The sequence below is a fragment of the Oxyura jamaicensis genome, chromosome 28 (assembly GCF_011077185.1).
Source record: "Oxyura jamaicensis isolate SHBP4307 breed ruddy duck chromosome 28, BPBGC_Ojam_1.0, whole genome shotgun sequence".
Classification (NCBI taxonomy): Eukaryota; Metazoa; Chordata; class Aves; order Anseriformes; family Anatidae; genus Oxyura; species Oxyura jamaicensis.
Genome location: NC_048920.1, coordinates 3,191,261 through 3,202,535, shown reverse-complemented (window position 1 = coordinate 3,202,535; position 11,275 = coordinate 3,191,261). Strand labels below are relative to the sequence as shown.

At 48.7% G+C, this 11,275-nt stretch overlaps 2 protein-coding genes and 1 long non-coding RNA gene across 3 annotated transcripts in view; 2 read left to right on the top strand and 1 right to left on the bottom strand.

The window, feature by feature from the left end:
• HNRNPM (heterogeneous nuclear ribonucleoprotein M) overlaps nt 1–11,275 on the bottom strand; it is a 42,304-nt gene that overhangs the window by 29,950 nt on the left and 1,079 nt on the right. The window lies entirely within an intron of this gene.
• LOC118179201 lies at nt 1,973–3,970 on the top strand. The gene is made up of 2 exons (XR_004756394.1): nt 1,973–2,612; nt 3,248–3,970. It is a non-coding gene; the product is annotated as an uncharacterized LOC118179201 (long non-coding RNA).
• Nucleotides 10,367–11,275, top strand: part of NMRK2 (nicotinamide riboside kinase 2) — a 6,258-nt gene continuing 5,349 nt past the window's right edge. The window contains exon 1 of the mRNA XM_035348357.1: nt 10,367–10,610. Within this exon, the coding sequence (XP_035204248.1) occupies nt 10,585–10,610 (26 nt within the window). The 5' untranslated portion in view covers nt 10,367–10,584. The remainder of the gene's footprint in view (nt 10,611–11,275) is intronic.

The following is an 11,275-nucleotide window of genomic DNA, read 5'->3' as shown; positions in this document are numbered from 1 at the left end:
GGGTTGGACCCGGTGAGCTCCGGAGGGCCCTTCCAGCCCCTGCAGTTCTGTGATATCCCTTTGTCTCTCACAGATGATATACAGGGGCTGTGGACAACCATCTGCCATTGTTGCAGATGCCTTAGCTCAAGTATTTGTCCTTCTGGCTTGCCATTTCCTGTGGAGTTGAATTTTGTGAAGCACTAAGTTTGAATTAGTAACAGTGCTGCCAAAGCGTTTTCGATTAAAAATGATCTTATTGTAACAGTGAATTCACACAGAATGGCTTTGTGTAATGACAACATTATGACAACTTTTTTTTTTTCTTTTTGTCACAGTTATGAGAAAAGCTCCTTCCAGAGAGATGGAGAAGGAATTCATTATACCTCTGCCTCATCCTAAGACCAGAAGCCATCGAGTGAAGCCATGGGATTCTCAGGAGCCATACTGAGAGTATCGGCTCCCTTCTCTGCCTGCCCTCCAAAGCCCTATGTATGAGAAATTTTAGACAATGCTTTTCCCTATGAAATACCAAAAGCAATACTGAGAGGCCTACTTAGAGTGTCTGTGTCATAGCTGCATACTTCTGCACTCAGCCTCATGACCTTTCCTTCCAAATAATGGAAATGCAGAGGCTGTTAAACGGAGCCAGCTCTGACACGGTGTTTTGGTTTTGATGTCTCCAAACCAAAAATACCTGAAATCGGTAATAATAAAGTTACCACTGCCCCTGGTCCTCGTGGCCATCGCAGCTGTGCCTCTGACGGGCTCCTCGTCCAAGCCCCTCGACCACCCCTGCCCTGCGGGTGGTTCTCCTGTCCCCCCCGCCCGTCCCGCTGCTCGTGCCCTTTCCCTTCATCTCCTTCCTCATGTGCCTTGCAGCCCGAGGCTTCAGGAGACAACGTTTCAATCCACAGGACGGACACAGAAACGGACGGACAGACATTATTTAACGGGACTTCAACAAATTCCCGTTCAGTTCCCGGTTCTGCCCCGTGCCCCCTCTGTGGCTGCGGCCCGGTCAGCGGCCGTCGCCGTGCCCGCGGGGGGGGGGGGTTGGCCCAGCGCTGCCTGTGCTCCCCAGGCCGGGGCCGGGCCCCACGAGGCAGCTGCGGCTGCTTCTGGGGGTCTGGGGGTCCCCGACCGAGCACCCCCGGGAGCAGCGGCCGTGGCAGGGGAGGCCCCGCCGATGGGGGGGGGGACACCGAGGGCCGCGGGCGCCTGCAGGCCCCGGGGCGGCCTCGCCCCGCAGCATGCCGGGAGTTGTGGTCCTTGGCCTCCGCGCTTCCGATTGGCCGCCTTGGCTCTCGGGGCATGCCGGGAAATGTAGTTCCGCGCTGCCCATGGGCTCCCGAGCGTCGGCAACGTGGGCAGTTAGGAGAGGCGGTTCCTCCGCGCACGCGCGGAGCGGGTTGGCTCGGCGGCGCGCGGTGCCACCTGGCGGCGGATGGCGGCACCGCGGCTCCGCGCTCCCCCTGCTGGCCGCACCGCGGGGCTGCAGGCGGAGCGGCGCCGCGCATGCGCCGTGGCAGCGCGTCGGGGCCCGCTCCTCCCGGGGGCGCTGGGGGCAGGCCCGGGGCTGTGCGGGGGCCCCTCGGGGCAGGGCCGGGGCCGGTCTGAGCTCCTTGTGCCGGCAAAGGTCTGCGAACGGCAGCGGTAGGCACGTACCGTGTGGCCTTTCACAGGGATGAGGACCGTTTGGTATCTTTTGGAGCTCTCCCCTGCTGTTTTGCTGGCGGTAGAGCCTCTGGACCTTGTAGCCAGCAAGATTGTAAGCGCTGGGAACTCCCTGGATATTTAGCAGAGGTTGCGGCCAGCTCGGTTTTGGGACGTGGTGGGGCACGCTCACGGTTTTGTGTTGTATTTTAATCCCTAGGTATATCAAGCCATCCGTGTAAACTCTCCAGAGGATTCACAGAGCGTCATACACACCGCGAGGGGCTTGGCCGCGTAGGCCGAGCAGTTACCGTGGGTACCATTGCAGGGTCACCTCTCCCAAGGATAAGTCTGTGATCAGAGGATAAATCTGTGATCACCCCTGCTGGGGCTGCTGTGTGTGCGTGGCTTTTTGGCATTTGTGGACCTGAGGGTTTCTGTTTGGATCTGGTCTCTGTGCTTGAGTGCTCTGCGAGGGGCTGCACTGTTTGCGTGTCCCTCACGGACACGACCTTCTCGTTTTGTTTCTTGTAGGGTCATAGGCACGGACTAAGCTGGAAATTTGGACGAGGAATGAGGGCAAGTGGATGGCACTGTGGGCCATGAGTTGGTCGGTGGGTTTTGTTAGTCTGTTTTGCCTTGGCAAGCACAGCGGGACGGCAGCGTGCATCTCCTGCCACGTTTCTGAGGCACACCAGATGCCAACGGTTCCAGATCCTGGCAGATCCTAGAACCTGGAGATGCTCGGAGTGCAGGAGCATGGAGTGTGATTCACCTGTTTGGGACGTTAGGTGAGCAAAGTGGGGGTGCTGGGCTGGAGGACGTGGGTCTGGGGCTTGGCTGTGTGGGAGGAAAGAAGAGGAGTGGGTATAGGCTGCTTTGTGGATCATCATGTTTGTCTGTTCTTTCTCCTTGGTCTAACCCACGTGGCCTTGGCTCGGCATGGCAAATGGAAGCACCAAACCTCGATCAGGAAGGTGAGTGGAAAAAAGCTGGAAAAAGGGGATGGGTTTTGGTTTGGTAGTCTATTGGCCCACCTCTGGGTGACTCCTCTTGTCAGGGGATGAAGAGGAAACTGGCAATGTCCTGGTTGGCCTCTGTGGTCCATACAGAGGCTGGATTCTGACCCCTGAGAATTAAGCCAAGGGGTAAATAATGGGGGAGGGGGGGATGTACATCTCATTCTAGGGGCAACACCTTCCTGGCTTTATTACCACATAGCCAACACCACCCCTTGCCATTCGGGCCTGGCCATCTGATTACAGGATGATCCCCATGTCGTGCCTGGTGTGCACTAACACCAGAACATTGAACATGTTAATGAATATTAACATTCCCATAATTACCATATTCAGTACAGCACAGATAATTCCCTACCTCACAGGTAACATTTCCACATCCAGGGTCAGTATTATTGCCCCCTGGATTTCCATCAGTATGAAGAATTATAAACGTACTAATAGAAAACCCAGAATAGCCTGGGAACACCCTAATTCTATGTAACCCCTCTCTTTTCCCCAATTACACGTGGTATTAATTATTTTTTCCCAAGGAGAAGTTAAAGGTTGGTTTATAACTAATTCACACCTCCTCCTAACTTTTACTTTTAAAGGTTCTCCTACAGGAACAGTCTCTCAGGTCTCAGGGTCAACTGATGTCTTCACCCGGGTGTAATGAGGGTGTAACCCTTCCTCAGCTGTTCCTACTGCCGTCTCAGTAGTCAGGGGTACCTGGAACGGTCCGTCCCACCCAGGTTGTAGTTTCAATTCCCTCCACACTCGTATCAAAACCCAATCTCCTGCTCCGAAGGGATGGATTGGGGCTTCCAAGGGTGGGGTTTGAGCTAACAGTCCACAGGTCCTGAGCGATGACAAAGAAGACGACAGCCCAAAGATGTACTTTTTAAGAAAAGCATATTTTGTCTCGAATTGAGGTAATCCATTCCCTCTGCCCAGGTCCGGCAATCCAAATAATGTTTCATATGGTGAAACTCCCACACCTTTCCTTGGCGCCGTCTGAATTCGGAGAAGTGCCGAAGGTCAGCACTTGGTTCCGGGGAGCCAAGTTTCCAGGACGTAGTCAATTGCTTCTTTCCTGTCTGATCAGCTTCTTTCCTGTCTGATCCTCTTTCCTGTCTGATCCCAATGAGTTACCCTGCCTCCGGCACATACAACAATTGCCCATGTCTCAGCTTGGTGTCCCCAGAAAGTAGCACCGTTATCTCAGCCCCTTCTACCCCCAGAGAGATGGGGGAAGGTGCCCCCAGCTTGTTTCTGTCTCTCTCACCGCTCCAGCCTGCCAGCAGTAGGTAATAAATGTTATTAATCTTCCTGTGCCTGGTTTGCCCGTGACGATAATTGTAGAGTGACCTCCCTGTACCTTATCTCAGGCCCTGAGCCCGTTTCATTTATCAGGGGCTCTCCGTGGGACTAGGTTTCTGAGAAGCCCCAACTCCCCTATTCTGAACTGATAACAGCAAACAATCGCTCCTCCTGTTTGCACTCCGGATACTCCTATGGGAAGTGGGCAGCCTTAAAACATCTTCTCGAAGCCTGTCCCTGCTAGGATTCAGGCCGCAACACAGGTAGCTTTCCTTGCCTGCTATTCCTTCGTTTCTCTTCCTCTCGCTTCCATCCTGAGCCCGACTTCCCCTGAAAGTTTTCTTCCTCTGTGCCCAGCCCTCACTGCCTGGTCCCCTGTGAAGACCGTTAGTTTCGCTCCCTGCTTTTCCTTCTCATCCCCCTTCCTGACGTGGACCTTCAGGGCCTCCCGCAGGAGGGTCTCCAGTGACTGTTCACTCCATCCTCCCACCTTCTGGAGCTTTTTCTGTGTATCTGGCCAGGCTTTAATCACAAAATGAACTTTCAAGAGCCCTTGGGCTACTGGGTTCTCAAGCTTCATCCCCAGCTACGTTCTCATTCTGACCCCAAGTCTCTCATATGATTTCTGTGTTGTTATAATCCCCGTTGGATAAGCGGATATTTCAGCTCTGTCGGAATTAGTCCTGGTCTGGGGGGGTGATTCTTTCCCATCCTTGCACAGGGACGCAGAACCTATTTGTCCTTGCCTCCCTGAGACCTCCCTAAGAGGATACGTAGGAGTGTTAGTACCGGGAGCGTAGGGGAAGGTGAAATTCTCAGTCTCTCTTCTACCTTGTTCTAACTCTTACCAGAGCCCAAAGTGCCCTCCTTCTCTAGGGACAGGGTTAATTGCAGTCCCCGTCTCCCTTCCTGGAGCAGCTGCTGCTGCCACCAGTGCAATATTAGGATTACTGGGAGGGGGTAAATCATCCAAGGGTTCCCACTGACCCGTCCTTCTCTCTGACTCCTCTTTCTCCTGGTCCTGACCTTTTTTAATAAAAACTGACACCCCCTACACCCAGCAAGCAACATAACTTGACTGCTCTGAAAGAGGAGTCTTCTTGTTTACATATAAATGTAAAGCCTGAATTGTCATCATACCCGTATTTTGGCCAAAATCCTGCTGTTTCCTTAATTCGTTCCTTTGTCCAGATTAATACACACACAGTACTTAATCATGTTCTTTTTATCATTTCCTCTAATTTTGGTATTATTTTTCCAATTTCTTCCCATTCTTCCGGAAGGTAGGCACTGCCCTGGGATATCTCCCTGTTCCCTGGGACCCTCAGTTCCCATTTTTCCTGGCCCTTGCCTGTGTGGTTCAGAATTTTGCCTCCTGCAGGGTACCACACACTGACGTTCCAGTTCTAGAAAATGGGGGTGTGTTGCCGAGCATTTTACCGTGCGCAGCAGTACCGAACACCAGATTTCCCCAAGACTCTTCCTTTCTCACTTTTACCTTTCACTTCTGTAACGGGGCTCCCCAGAAGGTGACAGGATCCCGGACAAGCCCCCAAACTGCAAGAAACTCCGTAGCCAAGAACACGGGCTCAGAACACGGGCTCAGACATAGATCAGTGAAGCAGCATTTTTATTTGCAACTGCAATAGCAGGCGTCCTGCAAGCTGGAGCGCGCAGAAGTCCATCATAACCTTATATTCCCTATTACCCGGGGCTTGATTCCTCCCACGTTTCCTCATCGGCTGAGTATTACAGGGTCAAAAACTACTGCACACTTATTACTATTCCATATACGTACAATTTCATTTGACCAACCATTAATTTCTCCTTTTCCTTTTTTTTTTCCTTCTTCTCTCATGACTCGAAGGCTCGTGACTTTTTGTTTTTTACTGATTTTGCACTGTTTGTCCTGTTTTTCTTAGTTACCATCCTTATTTTGGGGCAGTGGGGCCTTCCCCTTATCTGCTTACCGTACTCCCCCCAGCTATGCCCCTGTCACGCCTGCACAATCGCTTCTGAATAGGCAAGGGTAGTGGAATTTCCCACTGCAAAAACACCTTCTGTCGCAAAAAAAACACTACTTTGTTTCTCACGGCTCTACCAAAAGGCTTCCGTTGCGACCACTGGGAGAATTTGGCGACGTAGGTGTTGGGGTAGAGTCATAATTAGTGTTTGGGTTACAGTTAGGGTTAGGGTTTGGAGAGAGAGTGCGCAGAGCCCTGCTGTGTGGCGTTCTATAAAGGCTGCCCGAGGAAGTTCAGGCCCACCAAAAGGCTTCCGCTGTGAGCACTATTTCATGGGAGAACTTGGCGACGTAGTTGTTGGCTTCGGGTCGTAATACGGGTTCGGGTTTGGGTTAGGTGAGAGAGAAAGCACAGAGTCCTGTGGTGTGGGGGGTTGTGCAAAGGCATCCCAAGGAAGTTCAGGTCTACCAAAAGGCTTCCCTTAGCACTAGTTCATGGGAGAATTTGGTGACGTAGGTGTTGGCTTAGGGTCATAATTAGGGTCAGGGGAGCAGCCAGCCTACGGCTCCGCCTCTGCCTCCCCCACGGGACTACAGCCTTCCTGCCACTAATGGCAGCGGTGGGATCAGTGGCAGCAGTGGCAGAAAATATCACCTGACGGTGGCAGCCTGAAAGACAGCCTGCTTATCACTGGGACGAGATGCCAGCCAATTAGGCATTATCGTATTTAAGCCTCTTATTCTACTAGCCTATTTTTTTTTTTTACTATTAGCTGTCCTCGCTATTAGCAGTTAACAATGACCGTGTCACTTCTTACTTTCTCTCACCTTGTCTTTTTGAGAAGTAAAAGCCTGTCTTCTTCCAAAGTTTTGCATTGTTGAGATGTGTTGTGTGGTCTCCAAAGGCTTGGAGAAAGGCTTTCTTAGCAACCCGACCAGCTCGGGCATTCTGCGAAGAATAAATAAACCTGTAATTTAAAAATTCACAAGTGAAAATTACTCTCATTCCTTGCCTGTTCTTTCACCAGCTGGCAGGCTGTCTCATCTAGCCGCTACCCACCCCCTGCCTCTAACTACAGCATTAAGGAACCTTGGCATAACCTTGTTCATACCATAAGCGACGTCTTATGATTAGGGAAGGATTTGAAGCCTGAATTAAAGGTTTAGAATAAATGAGTCACATCCTGCAACAGAGAGGTCAATGGAGATACAGAAACTAAACTAGCTCAGGGAAACAACGTGACTGCTCCACGAGTGGGAAATCGCCTTCTGTCAAATTTACCTTCGTTTTAACAGAGGAGATTAATGTTAAACTTTTAGTAAACATCGGTATTCTAAAAATAATGCAAAGAGAGGGAACATTTTCTATCTTCGATTGAAAACCGCTGCCGAATGGTATTTGTATTAGTGAAGTGTCAAGCAGATAACGTATCTGCTGGGTAAACAAGCCCCAAAAAAAGGAAGTTTCAGATCAACGCGTAACTCACCGAGAAACGTGGCTAACATAGCTGGCTAAAAAAAGAAGAGCACTTGGCATTTGCATAGACGTTTTTACAGGTTGGGTAAAGTTTGCTGTAGCTGGTGAGTGTAACTGTCACCATTCATTTCAGACAGTTTCGTGTAAGAGGTCTTTGGGGTTCTTACGGAGCAGACAGCTGAAATGCCTGAGATCTCCAAACACAGGCGGACACATGCCGCCTCCTAAAACAACAGCAAATCTGCGGCCACGCAGGAATCTGAGAATTTGAGCTATGTGGGTGAAAATGATTTCACTGGATGTTTTGTGCATGATTATGAAGAGAGGTGATAGAAAAACAGAGACAAGTGGCTTAAAGACGACTTCGGGAAAAGCCAGACACATCCACAGGAGCACTGAGGGACCACGAAGGAAAGGCTTTAAGAAATGAGCTGTTACACTGGGTGCTCACAGAACAAGATTTGGAACTGTGAGGAGAAAAAAAAATGCCTTCTTGACAATTTGTTTTCAGAAAAAAACAGAGCTTTGATTTTCTTAATTGAGATGGTGGAACTTCACTGTTCTGGATTTCACTGATCCCGAACAACTCAGCCAAATACCAGCTGCTGCTAACCGCAAACATTTTTTAATTATATTTTTCTACCTATACTATAAATGTATTGTTTCTTTTGATCTTAGGCCAAATATGCATTTTTCAATGCAAAAACCCAAACTCTGTTGCTGAAGCGTGTGCACATTAGTAAGGACACCAGGGCAGAATACAATTTTCACTCACCTAGAGGCTGGCACATTCCAAAAGTATTTGGATTACCAGGACTCCAACGTAACAAAGACCGGATCGAAGGAAGCTGACACCAGTGTCCCCACCTCACTTTTACACAACCGCCAAGGCTCCCGGTTTTTGCCTAGCACACAAGGTCAAATGTGGTAAAATATAAACTAATACAGCACACAGTTTGCTTTTTTAACCAAGACATTTTCCTAGCTCGTGGACAGGAGAAACACAGTGAAGGGCTTGAAAAAAACGAGCACAGAGCTAACCTCAGGCCAAATTTTCAGTTGGTGTAAATTGTCATTGCTCCACTTCAGCGCACAATGACAATTGACGCCAGCTGAGACTCTGGTGACTCCGTTTGGTGACTCCCCACTGCAAATGCTGTGCTGGGCAGCTGCTGGAAATCCAGCTTCCCCGACAGTCACGTCTCATTCATGCTCAGGAATTCCAGATCCAAATTTCCCTGAGGCAAACATTTTACAGAGCTACCCTGGTAATGATCATAAAACTCGCAGGTGAAGTCTCCAGAAACAATCCAATAGCATACTAATGCTGACAGTATATAAAAATTACAGGGGAAACACCGGCTGAGTGTTTTGTTAAACCCACAGAATTAATACAGAATAACTGGAAACTGGAAAAGACCACTTTGCATTATCCTGTTCATAAATTTTCCAGGCTCTCTCTTCAAAATAATAATTTCTCGCCTCCAATACCCTCACTGCAAGACTTCCAGAATCTGACACCTCTGCCAGTTACTACTTTTTAGCCCACATTTATTCATGATCAGCTCATTATATCAAAGCACTAGGCCTTGACCTTATGGCTGATGAAGATAATTTAGCCTTTAAGGCAGGGAAGATTTGTAGGGAGAAGTAACATCATTCATTGGATCAACAGCTAGAGCTGGGGAGATGCAAACAAGCTTTTAGGCCATACACCTTCCTTCAGGCCTGAAACAGAAAAATTCAAGTTAAATACAGCTTGGAGGCAGTTGTTCTGAAATTAAAATAAAATAAAATAAAATAAATAAAATAAAATAAAATAAAATAAAATAATGATGCCACACCATTACCCATTTTGAGAAAAAAAAGGTGTTGTTGGTGTCTGCAAAATACTGCGGATATTTATCAGGTGTGAAACACTGAATTTTTAAAAAGAAAAATTAAAAGGACAGAGTGGTTTGGGTGATTTAAACTCTATTATACAAGGTATTATTTAAAAACACATGCTGTATGATTCACATCACTATGTTCATCCGGAAAACATTCAGAACTATCGCTAACTCCGCTTTACCTAACGTATTTCCAGAGAGCCCTGATTTTAGAAGAATCTGAAATGGTTAAAACTAAAGCCCAGGTTCTACAACGTGTGTTGGTGTTGAGAAGTATTTATTCAAATACACTATTTATGCCAGTTCAGCTGGAGTTAACACACCTTGAAAAGGGTTCTTTACATGAGTGAACTGGGGAAGAGGCAGCCCTCAGGAAAGCTAGTATCTTGTATATATATAATATATAGATATATTGTCTATAATCTATATATTTTCTGTATATTATTTATATTAGCTATATAATATGTATCTATAATTGTATAGCATATAATTTTATGACTTTATGTGTGTGAAGTACAAGCTCAAGGTTCAAAATGTTGCTCCTCAAGTTTTAAAAGATCCCGGATTTACTGATTTTAGTCATCAGCCGCTGCATATGCCTTTCTCTGAACAGCTTTACTAAAAACAGGGAAAAAAAAAATATTGTAGTTCCCGTATCAGAAGTTTAGAGAAGCAATTTTCGTTACATCCCTGGATGCATTTAAAATAATCAAAGTGGGATTGGGAAAATGAGGAGGGAAGCAACGAGAGAGCCGGCCTGACTTCAAGGAAAAAAACGAGGCGCTTAATTATATCCTCGCACACCTCCATACCCTTCCCCAGACCTCCCGAAGGAAATGTAAAAAGGGGTGACATTTTCACCTACCCCATTACTAATTTAGGCAAAGGGAAGGCTTGCCAAAACGCTATTTATAGCCAAGGCAGCAAGGGCAGCGGAGTGGGGGTCCGCAAGGGGTGCAGAAACAGGTGCAGTGGCAGCGCGCATGACCCTATATGCCGAGGTGAGGATTGGTTAATCCGGGCTCTAAAATATGGCATCTTGGGCTCATGATAGTCATAGGGCTTCTCCATCACCGGGCGGGGCGGGGAAGCCGCGGGGAGGGCGCTGCGGCGGGGCTCTATAAATTAAAGCTCAACCCGCCTTTTCTTCAATGGAATAGTAAAGCGGAGCAGGGCTGAGGGGGGGAAACGGGCAGGAAAAAGGGGGAGGAAAGGGCCCCGAGCGGCTTTGTGCTGCCCAAAGTCACTTCAGCCTGATTTTCCTCGCCGCATTCCTGCCAGGGAAGCGACTCCACGGAGATGAAATACATCATAGGCATCGGAGGGTGAGTGCCGATGGGTGTCGTTGGGATCTAATACGCTGCTTTTCCTTTGTGCCTAATTGCTGTGAAATGAGCCGAGCCTTGGGGGTTATACAAGGGACCGTACGGGATTCTAGAAAACCGCCAAGTTGCTGACTCTTAATTTGTTTTATGTAACACCACGAGCTCTGCAGGGAGGCTGGCTGAAGTAGAAAGAAGTATATTGGAAATAGGCTGAAGTAGAAAGAAGTATGTTGGAAATAGGCTGAAATAGAAAGAAGTACTGCAAATAGCCTCATAGGTGAAGTTACAGGCGTGGTGCACCTTAACTCTGTAAAAGGATGTTTTCAACATTAATTTAGGCTTTTCAAAGCCTCTCTGAAGGACAAGGACACGGGGAGGTGGGGGGAACTGCTTTGAGTTGGATTATTGGACAAAAAGCTCTGTTCGGCAGCGAGGGAGGGCTTGGAAGCAGGCCTGCGGCTGAGGACGGGCTGCCTGATGCAACTTGGCAGCGCTCCACTCACTGCAGAGGAGCTCGCAGAAGTGACCCCAGGCAAGACTGAGCCGAAAGGCAGGTCGAGGACAGCAAGTGATCTTGTGAGCCTTTGGATTAAAAAAAAAAATAGAGATTAAGTGCAGTCAGGCTTGACAGCTCTCCCGTCGGGGAGGGGGGGGGGGGGGGGGGG